The 15,903-nt window shown below is 45.5% G+C and overlaps 1 protein-coding gene across 1 annotated transcript in view; it reads left to right on the top strand.

Annotated features, from left to right (window-relative positions):
* Nucleotides 1–2,519, top strand: part of USP1 (ubiquitin specific peptidase 1) — a 72,844-nt gene extending 70,325 nt beyond the window's left edge. The window contains exon 8 of the mRNA XM_069232540.1: nt 1,100–2,519. Within this exon, the coding sequence (XP_069088641.1) occupies nt 1,100–1,814 (715 nt within the window). The 3' untranslated portion in view covers nt 1,815–2,519. The remainder of the gene's footprint in view (nt 1–1,099) is intronic.
* Nucleotides 2,520–15,903: the final 13,384 nt, after the last annotated feature.

Here is a 15,903-nt window from a genome sequence, read left to right as displayed (position 1 = left end):
GCTTACATAGATTCACATGCGGCCCACCCGCCTCCTCTGATGAACTCACCTTCTCTCTCTCCTCAGTGTTCTTTATTATTACAGCACGTAAGCTCGGAAAATCTGAGGGAAGGCAGCTCCTCACAGGAGGTTCTATGGAGTGGGGCAATGTGATTGGTTCATTTTTAAGTTTGGGCCTATTTTACAAAATTACTGTGACAGGTTGTTGAACTGAGGCCTAAGGCATGTAATGTAGATATACATTTTAGGCCTGTGTTGTACATTCCACCGTGGACTCCTATCTTGACGACTGGGAAGTATTCAAGCATGTGAAGCTATGAAAGGTTCCAATACCGAAGAACTACAGTTACAGGTAAGTAACTTATTCCTTCCTGCATGTTTGGGATTACATTTTTCCTTTGACAGTGAAGGGGGCGGCTGGCACAAAATAGCAGCATGTGTACTTGACGGGAAAAATAATCCTGCATTGCCGTCGAAGGGGTCTGGTGACATTTATATACAACGAGGCCAAACGGAATCTTCCTCACCCCCAGTACTTAAAAATACCACTTCAGAAAGTGGAAGGCTAAACCTGTATGCTAGCAGTATCTTAGAAAATTATAAACATTAATCTTTAAGACTAATTCAGTGCATAACGAGTTCAGTAACTCCCCATTTTAATCTGTAATTCTTATTATAGTGACATAGTTCAGTATTATTATTCAGAGTTTTTCATACACACTACTCTATTAAGACACCTAATTATATTCATTCAGACCTTTCAATTTTTTCCTCGTTAGCGGAATAGCAACGTACTCCAGTTGTTACATGTACTACTCATATTGCATTTATTTGAACTTGTAAATTTTTCGTACTAAGGGGTCAACTAATATTGATAAACATTGATAAATATGTACAAACCTGCATTTTTTTATACCTTGCCTAGCAGAGAAAAACAACCTATTTTAGAAGTGCAAGTCTCTAATTTAGCTGTAACCTATAAAATGGTTAGAGAACGTTCCCTTTTTGTGGCAGTGGAAGCCATGGTAGCCCTCTTTGAGGTAGCTCTTATCATACCAGTTGTGGTTTTATTTTAATGTTCTGATTTTTTTCTTTTCAGGTTTGACAGCTTTGGTGGTCTCTCAAAGATCAACACTCCTTTATTGACACCTCTTAAACTGTCTCTTGAAGAATGGAGCACAAAGCCAACAAGTGATTTTTATGGGCTCTTTGCAGTGGTAATGCACAGTGGTGTCACAATTAGCAGTGGTCACTACACCGCTTACGTCAAAATCACAGATCTTAACAGTTTAGAAATAGATACTCAGAACTTCATTGTTGACCAGATGCATGAAATGATCAAGTCCGAACCACAGAAAGAGGAAGCAAGATCTGGAGAATATGATGACGGTGAAGTTTCCTTCAAAGCTGGATCAAATGTGCCATTGCCAAATAAAACTTTGGGCAAAAAAAATACAGATTCTGTTGGACTCCTTGGGGGACAGAAAAGTAAAATGGAATATGAGACAATTAACAGCAAAGCTTCAAATTCTGATAAAGTAATGAACACACTTCCTGAAAACAAAAATAGTGATTTTTTGAATGCTAATGGCAAAGAGAATGAACTCTGTCAAAACTCAGTGAGTACCAACGTTTTGGAAAAAAGGGTTTTGCATGCAATTCAAGGTTTGAAGGAGTATGAAGGAAAGTGGTTACTCTTCGATGACTCTGAAGTGAGAGTAACAGAAGAAAGCGACTTTCTGGCATCTCTTTCACCAACTACAACTTCTACATCAACTCCATACCTGTTGTTTTACAGGAAGGTTGCAGGTTGAGCTGAAATGCTGTTGTTTGTAAATATAATAGATCTAGGAAAAATACTCCAGAATAGAGTCCTGGTGTCGATAAATGCAGGATTGACAGGACTTCGACCTCTATTTTGCATTTTTAGAGTTGGTTTTTATAAAGTTCTCACGATCTAACAAAACAATGAACTTTCATTGCTCTCTTTAACCACAAACTTTACAGACCACTAATATGCACATTCTGGAAACATCTTTTATAGCAATATTGGTCAAATCTTTTGACATTTTATCTGATCTATTTTGTGTACTTGCTTTTTCAAATAAAGTATTTGTATTCCCCAATCCCTGGAGCTATTTTTGTGTATAAAATGCAATTTTTCACTGTAAGGCTCCCCTTATGCTATACATTTTTTTTTGTTTAATGGGGGAGCAGGTAAGCTCCAGTTGAACCTTTGAGTAGTGTATGCATAAATGACAACTGTAATATTTCTTATTCTGTCTATTGTGGGATTTGTGGGGTAGCAATAATCATTGTTGGGGTATACACTTATTTTGTTTTCTTGAGGATGTAAACACAAATGATGTATATGATTTTAATAGATATATTGAGGACATAAACAGGTGGTGCCTAATGTGTTGCTTTTTTAAACACATGCTTCTCTTCTGTCAAGAACATATACTTGTTGATCTCTGTGAATGTCTGGCTTTAACATTAAATCATTTATTCTCTTTTTATATATCTTACAAATTGGTGTTTTCTTAAAGTTGGAAAAAACCTTATCCCAGTGTTATACTTGGCTTCTCAAGCATCAATAACAATAATGGAGAGCTTGCATAGTGCACAACCATCCACACACGTCTTTCATGTGACATCTAGGAATAGACCTATTCAAAGTTAAATGTTTTTGTGGCTGTGGATTTCATGCTTTACAGTGATCCCTCACTTTTAGGAAAAATCTTACATCCTAATGTGGATGCCGATGCCAAAATGCTATACAAAAACATTCCTCTCCCCTTTTTTTTTTTTTTTTTACAGCTGGGAAAACAAAGAAGAATCTGTAAACTAGTCTCAAGTTTAAAGGATGATCTACTTTTTAAATTTTGTTTCTAATATGAATGTGGCATACTTCAGCTCAGACAGTGAGTTCCTGAAGCAATTCTATCCCTCCTTTGTTTTTTCTGCTGTGTCGGAGCATAACCTAGGGCTACCCATTTGTGTTATTGGTCATCATTTTCTGCTTATGAGTCTTTGTTATACAAGTTAGTATTTTATTGGCAGGTAATGAGCATCATTTCTCCATGGCAGAGCTGAGTTTCACTTGTTTCTAATATAGGAAAAACATGTTCTCTTCGGAAGCCATGGGTTCTGCACGTACTAAGTGTGGTTATAGAAATATGTCAAATCAAATCATTAACATTTATAAAGCGCGCTACTCACCCGTGCGGGTCTCAAGGCGCTAGGGGAAAAAGGGGGGGTTATCGCTGTTCGAACAGCCAGGTCTTTAGGAGTCTCCGGAAAGCGGAGTGGTCCTGGGTGGTCCTGAGGCTGGTGGGGAGGGAGTTCCAGGTCTTGGCCGCCAGGAAGGAGAAAGATCTCCCACCCGCCGTGGAGCGGCGGATGCGAGGGACAGCAGCGAGTGCGAGGCCAGAGGAGCGGAGGAGGCGGGTGGGGACGTAGAAGCTGAGGCGTCTGTTGAGGTATTCCGGTCCCTTGTCGTAGAGGGCTTTGTGTGCGTGGGTGAGAAGTCGGAAGGTGATCCTTTTGCTGACAGGGAGCCAATGCAGGTGTCTCAGGTGTGCGGAGATGTGGCTGCTGCGGGGTATGTCTAGGATGAGGCGGGCCGAGGCGTTTTGAATGCGTTGCAGGCGATTTTGGAGTTTGGCTGTGGTCCCGGCGTAGAGGGTGTTGCCGTAGTCCAGGCGGCTCGTGACGAGGGCGTGGGTCACGGTTTTTCTGGTGTCGGCGGGGATCCAGCGGAAGATCTTGCGGAGCATGCGGAGGGTGAGGAAGCAGGCGGAGGACACGGCGTTGACTTGCTTGGTCATGGTGAGAAGAGGGTCCAAGATGAAGCCGAGGTTGCGGGCGTGGTCTGTGGGGGTCGGTGCGGTGCCGGTGGGCCGTGGGCCACCAGGAGTCGTCCCAGGCGGACGGGGTGTTGCCGAGGATGAGGACTTCCGTTTTTTCAGAGTTCAGCTTTAGGCGGCTGAGCCTCATCCAATCTGCGACGTCCTTCATACCCTCTTGTAGGTTGGTCTTGGCGCTGGCGGGGTCCTTGGTGAGGGAGAGTATAAGTTGGGTGTCGTTGGCGTAGGAGGTGATGATGATGTCGTGCTTGCGTACGATGTTGGCGAGGGGGCTCATGTAGACATTGAAGAGTGTCGGGCTGAGTGATGAGCCTTGGGGTACGCCGCAGATGATCTCGGTGGGTTCTGAGCGAAACGGAGGGAGGTAAACTCTTTGGGAACGGTTTGAGAGGAAGGAGGCGATCCAGTCCAGGGCCTGGCCTTGGATCCCGGTGGAGCGGAGGCGGGGGATTAGGGTGCGGTGACAGACGGTGTCAAAGGCAGCCGAGAGGTCGAGCAGAATGAGGGCGACTGTTTCACCGTTGTCCATCAGGGTTCTGATGTCGTCAGTGACTGAGATGAGGGCGGTTTCAGTGCTGTGGTTGGTTCGGAATCCGGTTTGTGAGGGGTCGAGCAGGTTGTTGTCTTCCAGGAAGGTGGTCAGCTGTTTGTTGACGGTCTTCTCTATTACTTTGGCTGGGAAAGGCAGAAGAGAGATGGGGCAGAAGTTTTTTAGGTCGCTCGGGTCAGCCGTAGGTTTCTTTAGTAGGGCGTTGACTTCGGCGTGTTTCCAGCATTCGGGGAAGGTAGCAGAAGAAAAAGAAGAGTTGACGGTCTGGAGGTGCGGGGCGATGATGTCGTCGGCTTTGTTAAAGATGTGCGGGCAGGGGTCTGAAGGGGCGCCGGAGTGGATAGAGTTCATGATGGATTTGGTTTCTTCCGTGTTGATGTGGGACCAGTTGTTTAGGGTGATGGCCATGGATGCCGGGTCGGTGGTGTATGGTTGGGTCTGGTGTCCGAAGCTGTCGTGGAGGTCGCTAATCTTGCGATGGAAGAAAGTGGCGAGGGATTCGCACAGATCCTGTGAGGGCGTGACGGCGTTGGCGCTGGGGTTGGAGAACTCCTTGACGATGCTGAAGAGTTCTCTGCTGTTGTGTCTGTTTTTGTCCAGTCTGTCGGTGAAAAAGTTCCTTTTGGCAGCGCGGATCAGGTGGTGGTGTTCGCGGGTAGCGTTCTTGAGGGCGGTCATGTTGTCAGCGGTGCGGTCCTTGCGCCAGGCTTTCTCAAGGGCGCGACAAGTTTTCTTTGATTATTTGAGGGTGTCAGAGAACCAGAGAGGTTTTTTGGTGTTGGTCTGTCGATGCGTGCATTTGAGGGGAGCAAGGATGTCTGCGCAGTTGGAGATCCAGTTTGTGAGGTTGAGGGCTGTGTCGTTGGGGTCGGTGGTGAGGGTGGGTTGGTTGGCGGCGAGTGCGGAGAAGAGTTGCTCTTCGGGGATCTTGTTCCACTGTCGACGAGGGATGGGTTGGGTGCGGAGGTGGCGGGTCTCGCGTCGGAATGTGAAGTGGACGCAGCTGTGGTCGGTCCAGTGTAGGGCGGAGGCGTGGCTGAAGAAGACGTGTTTGCTGGTGGAGAAGATGGGGTCAAGCGTGTGTCTGGCGATGTGGGTGGCAGTGTTCACCAGTTGTTTGAGGCCGAGGTTGTCGAGCAGGGTGGTGGTGTTGGGGTCGTTGTTTTGTTCCAGATGGAAGTTGAGGTCGCCTAGGAGGATGTAGTCCGGCGAGGCGAGGGCGTGCGGGGAGATGAAGTCGGCGATGGCGTTGCTGAAAGGGGCGCGTGGCCCGGGAGGACGGTAGACGAGGGATCCTCTGAGGGTGGTCCTCGGATCGGTGCGAATCTGAAAATGCAGGTGTTCAGCGGCGAGGGGTGTCTTCGGTGGAGGTGGTGACGCTGATGGAGTCTTTGAAGACGATGGCGATACCTCCTCCTACCTGGTTGGTGCGGTCTTTTCTGGAGATCTTGTAGCCTTTGGGGATGGCAGTGGCGATGTCAGGGGCCGAGGAGGCGTTCATCCAGGTCTCCGTGAAGAAGGCGACATCCGGTGCTATGGAGTCCAGGAGGTCCCAGAGTTCAATGGCGTGTTTGTGGACGGAGCGAGCGTTGACTAGGATGCACTTGAGGTGGTTGATGGCGCGTGGGCTTGTGGTGGTGGTTGTTGCGTGGTGGAAGGTGCGTTTGCAGGAGTTGCAGGCGAAGGGTCCATGGGTGCGTTTGGGGTGAGCTTGGAAGCAGGTGTTGGAGCGTCCTGGGTTGAGGGCGTGGAGGGTGGTGGGGTCGTAGCGGGTCAGCGGGGCTTGGGAGAGCTGGGGACCAGGGGTCGTGGCGCTGGGCGCGGGCCAGGCGCAGACGGGCATGCCTCTGGCGCGCCTGCGCAGCGGCCGCCATATGAGGTAGGAGGGGGGGGGGGGGGAGGGGTCAGGTGGGGGCGAATGGGAGCTGGGGTGCGGGGGCGTGCAGGAGGTCGCGGCGGGAAAGCGCAAGGGAGGGGGGACAGGTAGAGTGAGAAGAGCTGGGGGAGGGGGGTTTAAGGGTGGAGGGGGTGAGTGTTAGGAGGTTTAGGAGATAAGGGAGAAAGATAGGAGTAGGGTTGAGAAGATGGGGGGGGTTGTAGAGGTGGGTGAGGGTGAGAGGTAGAGTGAGAGGATAGGAAGATAGGTAATAGAGGGGGTAAGGGGGGGGAGAGATTAGAGAAATAGAGAAAATAGATAGGGAAATAGATAGATAGGGAAATAAATAGAGAGATAGGAAGATAGACGGAGGTGAAGAGTGAGGGAGTTAGATGGTGGGATAGAGAGATAGGTAGATAGGAGGAGTGAGGGAGGTAGATAGTGAACGGGTTAGATAGGAGAGATAGAGAGGGGGATGCGAGTGGGGGAGGGGGATGAGGCAGGAGCAGGAGGGCAGGCGCGGGGAGAAGAGGACGGAGGAGGCAGAAGAGCCAAAGACAAGAAGACCGGAAGGAGAGAAAGGAAGATTAGAAGACCGGAAGGAGAGAAGAAAGGAAGACCGGAAGAACACAGAAGAAGATACAGAAAAACGAAGAACAGGGGGCAGAAGACCACAGAAGAAGATGAGGCAGAAGAAGAGTGAAGACGGGGGAAAGAAGAGTACAGAAGAAGATTACAGACGAGGAGCGAGGAGGAAGAACAGAGAAGAAGAAAAGAAGCAGGAGAGAGGGTGAGTAGCGCGGGGCAGAGCGAGGGGCTGGGAGGGGGGGGGTACTTACTGTGAGGTGGGTCTCAGGAACCTGGAGGAGCTGCAGCGGCAGGGGGAGCGACCTACCCTTGGGTCAAGGGTAGGTATGTCAGACGAAGGTGGGAACTCGTGTGTTTGTAGTGCATGCCACTGCACCACAACATCTCTGCGTGGAGGCATTGTTTCAAAAATTAAATTCATATAGACAGAATGACTTTTGCTGCCCATCTTGCCAAAAGCACTAATACCTAAACCAGGCACCCAGTTTTAACATGGAGTCAGGAGTGATTTTTCTCTTCAGAGGTACTAGGTTGCTAATTCTGGTTCAGCGCCTCCACCATATCTGTATGTTGCTGTTGCACCCTCCTTTCCAGGTACGTATGTCCTTAGTGCATGGAATGCCACAGGCCAGTTGATACTTTGGTACCAATTGAAGAGTTTGCATTTTCAGAAGGACTTGTAGCACAGTTCGTAGTTACCCTCATAAGCGACGTGTGCTGCCGTGTTCATGTGTGTGCATGAAGCCCTTCATGAGGATCCACAGGTCAAACTGAAGTGTTTCATTCTACAAGGTCCATTATAAAACTCCATCCTGGGAAGTCCAATGGAGATACATTTAGATGACGACAATTTGAAAGATTTCAAGGCACCTCTGGAAATGAACCCTTGGCCAGCTAAGGACACTGCCAATCTGCCCAGTTATTATTTTTTCTTTTCTTTTTTCCTAACTGATGTAATTAATACTGTGGTCAGGAGATTTTGACATTCTAATTCACCAGTAACAGCTATAGCATATTTAGTTTTGAGACCTAAATATTGCATTTCACTCTCTTTCAAAAAGAAAAATGGCCCCAGGCTGCAGTTTCCATCTGGCATCATCTGCCACAACCTGCCCAGAGGCAAATGAGTGGCATATTCTACCCTCCAGTCTCTCTGCCATCACGATAATAGAACTTTCCTCACACACTCCCATTAGATGTTTTAGAGCACCTATAGATTCAGAGAAAAAAAAAAAAAAACACTATGAAGCATGCTCTTAATGAGGGTACCCTGTCCCCTTACCAGGTCACCGGCATAGAAGCCTAGCCAGGCTAAAATAAAATCATTGCATTTTAATAGTAAAATAAATGTAATGCATGATGATCCACACACCAATCAGATCTTCAACCACATCAAAGTTTTTTTTTTTTGTTTTTTTTTTTTAAATGTCCCAGGATCCCTTTAGTCGCTAAGTGGAGTCCCCTAAATATCGCAGTTCTAAAAACTATTATTTCAAAATCTGACTTCTAACAATATTGTAATAAGCCTGCTCAAAGTAATGGTCACTCATGTACCTAATAGCCTTGAATGGTGTGCTTAGCTTACTGCCTCAGACTCTAGTGGGAACACCGTGAAATCACATGCGCGCCAAACGAATGCATTCTAAAACTTAAGGTTCCTGACATTTCTTAACCGGTTCTAAAATATCAATACATGTTCTCTGTCAAGGGCTTCTTGTGAAGTTTCAAACCCCCTCGTCTATTATATTCAAATGGTGAAGTAATTATTTAAAACCTCTTCTTTGTGTGCTACCTGCTATGCACTTTTAGTTGTGGTACGTCATGTGCCATCAGTTTACCTGACCTAGGTCGACTTCAAATTGGGGAACTTCTTCAAAGTGTCTAGTGGATCATTAGGTAAACAGTTCAAGCAATGGGTGCTTTTCTTAAAGTCTAATTGTGTTTAAAGTGCGTACTGCCATCGCATGATAAATCATTGAAGTGAGGAGTTTATAAAGCACATATTTATGTCTTTAGCATCTTGTTGCTGAGAATTGCAGTAAGACCTACCTATACCCACAGTGACCCGCAGGTAAAACAATAGGAAGGTTTTAAGGTGGGTATTTGGTAGAGCGTTCCATAACATAGGGGACATAATGAAAAATGCTTTCCGCCTATTCTGAATTTTTTTCTCCCTAGGAACTTGTAGAAGTGAATTTTCGTACTTCCGTGATCCATCGTAAAGCTTCATAGGAAAAAGTCTCTGAAACAAAAAAGTACGCCTTTCTACAGGAAGCCAGTGATGGGCTCACCACACTTTGGAGAAAATTACACTCTCGGTTTTATAGCTGGAAACTTGTAGATCGCGTTGTCTGGAAAGATAACATAGAACAACTTTGCATAATCCAGGTGAGACTTTACAAATACATTTGTCATTAGAGTTCTTACATTGCTCGATATAAGAGGAAAGATCTTCCATAAGAGCTTAAGCTGTGAAAAGCAGGATAGTCATAAGGCTAAGCCTAAATCCTCTGGCAAAGTAGGTGGCTCAACGAGGGCATCAGGCTGTATCAAAGTACCACAAGGATTATTTTCCTGAAAGCAATCCCCTCTCAGTCACTGGTGAAGTAATAGTTCTTCCGTAATTATTTTTATTGACTCCATTGCATTTCGATGCACAATGGCTCTTTCTTTGGAGCCATGTGAACAGAAACAGGTAAACAGATTGCATGCCTAATTACAGATTATGTATACATAAAGTAGTTTTCAGGGATTACAACGTTAGGTTTGGACTTTGAGTCAAATCACCTTGGTGGGCAACCATGTATTTTATTACATTATCAGTAAAAACACATTCATATAAACCTTGCATCAAGATACAAATTTCTTAAGCTGTCTTTAGTGCTTGAGTCATTTTTTCCATACATATGCTGGGCCACCTATGCATTTATATTCTAGGTTATCAGGAACATACACACTCAATTCAGACCTTACATTAAGACATAAACCATGTCAGAAATTTCGTTAGTGCTTACAATTATTGTAATATAGATGCCTCATAGTTCACCAACAATATTGTTTTGGGAATTACTGCCCAAACGTATGTCTTACCGTGACCAGTGTTCTGGAGATTGGTGGCCAATCGGTTTAATCTATCAAAAGAATCCTAAAAGCCATTTTGCAAATAATTGGGTACTATCTAATTGAGCCCATGTCAAATTGGTGTGGAATGCTAGTTCAAATTCTGTGAGCTATACATATTCATTACATTTGATTGTAATACTCCCCAGGCTCCACACTGGATCCTGAATCTTCCACATCGACTCTGGTATCCATGCAACTGGTGCTGGAAAAGGATCTGGTACCGATTCCGATGGCGCACGAGCAAGGGCACCACAAGACAGCCCTCAACCTCTGCCACCGACAGCTGCTGGAGTCAAAAGAGCTCTAGTTTCATGCATCAAATCAAGCTCCAACAACAACAAAGAAATCTTCAACTTAGTCGAAGAATTCTAAAACCCTTCAGCTGCAACACACTAAATCACCCCCCTCACATGAGCTCTGCCACAGCCTTGCAAAAGCCTTCCACAACAAGATTGGCAAAATCTGAAGGAACCTCAACCCCAAGCCCACTGACTTCTCCAACCAAACCAACTGCCCCACAACCACCACACACAATTGACTGACCACATGGAGCCAGCTCGTCTCCCAGCACACCATCTCAATCATGATCTAGATCCACTTGGAGGGGCCCCAACCGACCCATGCCCACACCACATCTTCTACCTAGGTGGAGCCAGGATCAGCCACAAACTCGCCTCTCTGATCAACATTTCAATAAGCACGGCTATGCTCTGTGAGGAATAGAAGAATGCAGAGGTCAACGCGCTACTAAAGAAACCATCACCTGACCCCTGCAAACTCCATAGCTACTGACCCATCTCCCTTCTCCCTGCTCCCATTCCCAGACAAAGTGAGAGAAAGCCATCAACTCGCCACACTTCTGGAACTGAACTTCCTACTCGATTCTTCCCAATCCAGATTCCGCAGCAGCCACAGCACCAAAGCAACCCTAATTGCAGCCACGGACTACAATCGAGCCATACTTGACCGGGTAGAATAAGCAGGACTGATTCTCCTATACCTCTAGTCAGCATTTAACAGTTTCACCACACTCTCATTGCAAGGCTGCACAACATCTGCATCCAAGGAGCCGCTCCTTCCTCACAGAAAGAACAAAGTCTGGCTACCACCATCCACCTCTGAACCCAAAGAAATCTCTGGTCTGGAATACCACAAGGAGCATGGCTCATCCCCACCTTCTTCAGCATGTACATGACCGCACTGGCCAACATCGTCAGAGCCCATGGATTCAACATCTTATCCTATGCTGACACACAACTCATCCTCTTTCTTGTCTGAAGACTCCACCAACACTAAAAACAACTTCTACAACTGCATGAGCTGCGTCACCAATTGGCTGTAGGACAACTGCCTGTAGCCCAGCACGGGCAAGGCAAAGGTTCCGATCGTTGGCAACAATAGCTCCCTGTAGCATGCCTCCTGGTGGCCCATGGAACTCGAACCAACCTAGACCGACCATGTTAGAAATCTAGGCATCATCCTGGATAACAAACTAACCATGATATTCCTTGTCAACTTGTTATCCTCCTCCTCCTGCTTCTTCATTTTGCGCACGCTGTGCAAGATCTTTAAATGGTTACCCCAGACCATCACTCAAGCTTTCATCTCCAGTTGACTTAAACTATGACAACGCTCGACACAGGGCTCATAGCTCAACTTCTCCAAAGGATACAGAACACTGCAGCCAGACTCGTCCTCGTACTTCCACGGTGAACCCAAATCACCCCTCATCTCTAAGAACTCCACTGGCTCCCAGTACAGAAGAAATGGCAGTTCAAACTACTCAACCACACATCCATGGCCTCGAACCACCGCCTGAATTTTCACCATCCCACTAGACAACTCTGCTCTGCTTCCCATTGCTCGCCCACACCCCTGGCATCCAACGAAGCGGGAGAGAAGGATGCTGCATCTCCTACCTAGCAGCGAAAAAGTGGAACAAACTCCCTACATCTGCAGACCTTGCCATCTCTTTTCTGAAGGTCACAGAAGACCTGGATCTTTGGCTGAACCACCGGACCCTCCAAGTGCCTGGATACCCTCACAGGTGACAACTGCGCAAATCGACTTTGATTGATTGTCCGATACCAAACTGGCTTCAGACCAGTCTCAACTGCTGTTGCCCTAGGAGATTACAAAAGTGCAACTGGTCTTTATACAGACAGTACCTCTGTTAGGGCTTCATTATCTTTTTGGCTTTGATTCCGACCAACAGGTGACTTAGAGAGGGATGGCTGGTCAGGTAAATGTAAGTAGGAGGAGCGGTACAGCTTATTTGTTGCCAAAGTAAGATCTGGCTGGTCTAATGACAAACTGAACAGGAAATCATCTCCTAGCTAAGCATTCAAGGGTTGCGTATCTAGGGAAGAGCACCGGACAACAAACTTCACCCAGCATCCTTCATAAATTGATCTGCCAGGTACTGGGCAATCAGTTAGATGCCCAGAGTATTCAGCCACTTGCAGAGGCACAGCACCTCCTGGTACAGAACCCACTATTCACTGTTGCAACACTGCATGGCTGTCATGTTGCCTGTGAGAACCTGCATTTTTTCCCCTTTGGGTGAGAGGAATGCTTCAGTGCCAAGTGGATTGCTCGTAACTCCCACAAGTTGATTAGGAGGCAAGCTTCTACCAGAGACTAGCCTTCTGATCTCCACTCCCCTTACCCCCCCCCCCTTCCCGGATAACCTTCCCAGCCCTGCACCAATGCATCCGACTAGCTTTGGGCGGGTAGGGATTTCTCCCTAGTCCAGTTGTGGTTGAGTAGCTACAATTGCAGACCTTTTGTGGGTAAACCTGGATGGACTGATAGGTCCCAGTGATGCTGAATCCATAGAGACTTCAGATCCCACTGTAGAGCCCTTATGTGCTACTTGATGTAGTCCACAAGCAAGATGCAAAAGGCCCAGAAGCCTCTGCGCTTAAACCGGTTGGCCATCGTCTGGAAGGGGTTTGATTGAGTCAAGTCCACCTTCAGCAGCCACTCGGCAAGATGTGGGAAGATTGGTACTCCCAATCTCTGCAGATGGACCGCAACTACTAATATCATCTTTGTAAACGGGCACAGTGAACTGAAAGTGTTCTTGGCCAGCCTGAAACCGCAGGTAACATCTGTGAGACTGCAGGACGGGAATGTAAAATACATGTAATGCAAGTCCAGAGTTACAGTCACTTTCCTGGGAACAGGGAAGACAGAACTTGGGCCAGGATAAGCATTTTCAAGTTATCCTTCTGCAGCTCAGAGGATGAATGACGGTTGGGGGGGGGGTGGAGGGGAAAGGTTAGTGAGTATCCATTTTGGAATGATGAAGATCAGAGACAGACACAAAGTCAAGTCGTGTTTGGAGCAGAGACACCATAGGCAGATGTGGATATCTGTTACTGACTTCCGTGGGCTACAGTCACAAACGTTTAAGGGAAAATCTGTCATGTGATTGGAATCGAGAAGCTCCAGATCCCTGTCATCAGGTGCATAAAGCAAGGAACTGACGGTGCACAGAGGCTGGCGCTCGTATAGTGGCCCGACTTTGACTGGGGTGGGATGAACCAGATGTGGAGCTGCAGTATGCCACTTGCTGATGCACGAGGGAATTGGTACTAAAGTTTCTGGATCCAGTCTAGTGCTGGGGAAATTCACAAGATGAGGAATCCCAATTTCAAACACTCTACCCTGTGATTCGAATGCATGGAATTTCAGCCATTCTGTTTAAACCCAACGGCAGGTGGTAGTTGCTTCGTAAATCTATGTTGTATTATAAGGCATATTTATATATGTTTGGTCTATGTGTTCAACATTTTGTTTTCTTCCGCTAATGCGATAATAAAATGATTTGCAGCATAAATATAGGAGATTGTTGTATTATGAGGCATATTTATATATTTGTTTGGTCTACATGTTCAACATTTTGTTTTCTTCTGCTATGATAATTTGCATCAGAAATACAGGAGAGAATAACCATGTTTGTGTGTTCTGTATTTTTTCTGTTCTCTCTGATGTTCATGGCATGTGTATGGAACAAAAGTGGTGTTGATTGGGAGTTGTGGATTTGTTTTCTTTCAGGACTTGGTTTTCCTCTTGCAGCACATCCTTTAAGGCCTTGTAAGACTTGTGAGCAGGAATTTCTACAATTATTAGACTGCTGTCTTATGAATGCTGTTCCTGCCAGTAAGTAAGTGTCTTTTGTTTTCTTTGCTACTGAATTGGAAAGATTTTTGTGCTGTATTCCGTATTCTGATCCTAAAAAGGTAGAGGAAGATTGCAACGTGCCCCGGAGTAAACTGGATTGTATTTAGACAGGTGCACAAAACCTCAGCTTAGCTAGTAGTACAGATGCTCTTTCGATCATTTATGATAGGGCACATAATGTGCCTATCATTACCATAATATTTTTGTCTTCAGGGATTACCTCTTCCCTGCTGCAAGCTCTCCTATCGGATGTTTGTTTGTCAGTGGTTCCCAAACCTTTTCGTTCAGCGGCTCCCTTGACTTATTGGCCGTGGCTCCCAGTTATGTCACTTATTTTTTATTTTATTTTTTTAAATGGGTGAGGGGATGTAAGCCAGGTCTCTGGAGCACTTCCATTTTTCTCCCTGAAAATAATTGGGATGAAGCCGATAAAGGGCTTCTTTAATACAGGTGTATTCCATAACTCCCCTACATGGCATTCCTACATGGGTTACTCGGGGTCACAAATGCACATTACAAAAACCTAACAAGTTTGATTTATTTGCACTGTGAGTCTTTATTTTTCATACTACTGTACAGCTTTGTTCTAAACGTAACGTCTTTAGTCTTTAGTATGGAGCCGTATGGTAATATGAAAGAGAAAGTATTGCAATGCAAATAAATCAAACTTGTTAGGTTTTTGCAATGTTACAATGTAAATTGTAAAACCCACAATGTTTGGTTTGTTTCCACTGCAAGTCTTTCTCTTTCATAATACCGTGCGACTTCGTTAGCTGTCTGGTAGTATGAAAGAGAAAGACTTGCAGTGGAAGCAGTGCTTAATTTGAGACCGTGGTTTCCGGTGGAGGGCACCAGCACTTATTTTTGAGGGCCGGCACTCTGCATCAGGCATTTACTGTGATCAAAAGACACGTATGGGAAAGATGAAGGAAAGTGGGGGGGGAGGGGGGACCTCCACATTGCGAGAAATCAGAAAGCTGTAAGTGTTAGCTGAAGGGGCAGGGAAAGGCTGTAAATGGATTAAAGAGGCCCAAAATGGCTTTAGGATTACGCTGCCTCAGTATTCTGTGCTTGCACATTTAATTGCAGCAGCTGCATATTTCAGAGGAGAGTTTTCAGCACTGGCACGTTTTTATTTACAAATTAAGCACTGACTTGATGGGTTTTACAATTTACAACATAACATTGCACAAACCTAACAAGTTTGATTAATTTATACTGTAATTCTTTCTTTTTCATACTAACTACTGTATGGCTCCGTTCTAAACGTAACATGGCTTTAGAATGGAGCCGTGCAGTAGTATGAAAGAGAAAGTATAGCAGTGCAAATAAATCAAACTTGTTAAGTTTTTGCAATGTTACAATTTAAATTGTAAAACTAATCAGGTTTGATTTGTTTACACTGCAAGTCTTTCTCTTTCATACTACCGTGTGGCTTTGTTAGCTGTCTGGTAGTATGAAAAAAATACTTGCAGTGGAAACAATTCAAACCTGATGAATTTTGCAATTTACAACGTAACATTGCAAATAAATCAAACTTGTTAGGTTTTTGCAAAGTGATGCTTTCTTTTTCATGCTACTGCAGGGATTCGTTTTAAACGTAAAATGGCTTTAGAATGGAGCCGTACAGTTGTATGAAAGAGAAAGAATCACAATGAAAAAAAATCAAACCTGTTAGGCTTTTGCAATATTATGATGTAAATTGTAAA

The sequence above is a fragment of the Pleurodeles waltl genome, chromosome 4_2 (assembly GCF_031143425.1).
Source record: "Pleurodeles waltl isolate 20211129_DDA chromosome 4_2, aPleWal1.hap1.20221129, whole genome shotgun sequence".
In the NCBI taxonomy this organism is placed as follows: Eukaryota; Metazoa; Chordata; class Amphibia; order Caudata; family Salamandridae; genus Pleurodeles; species Pleurodeles waltl.
Note: the sequence above shows the minus strand (reverse complement) of the source record. Positions and strands in the feature narration are given on the sequence as shown.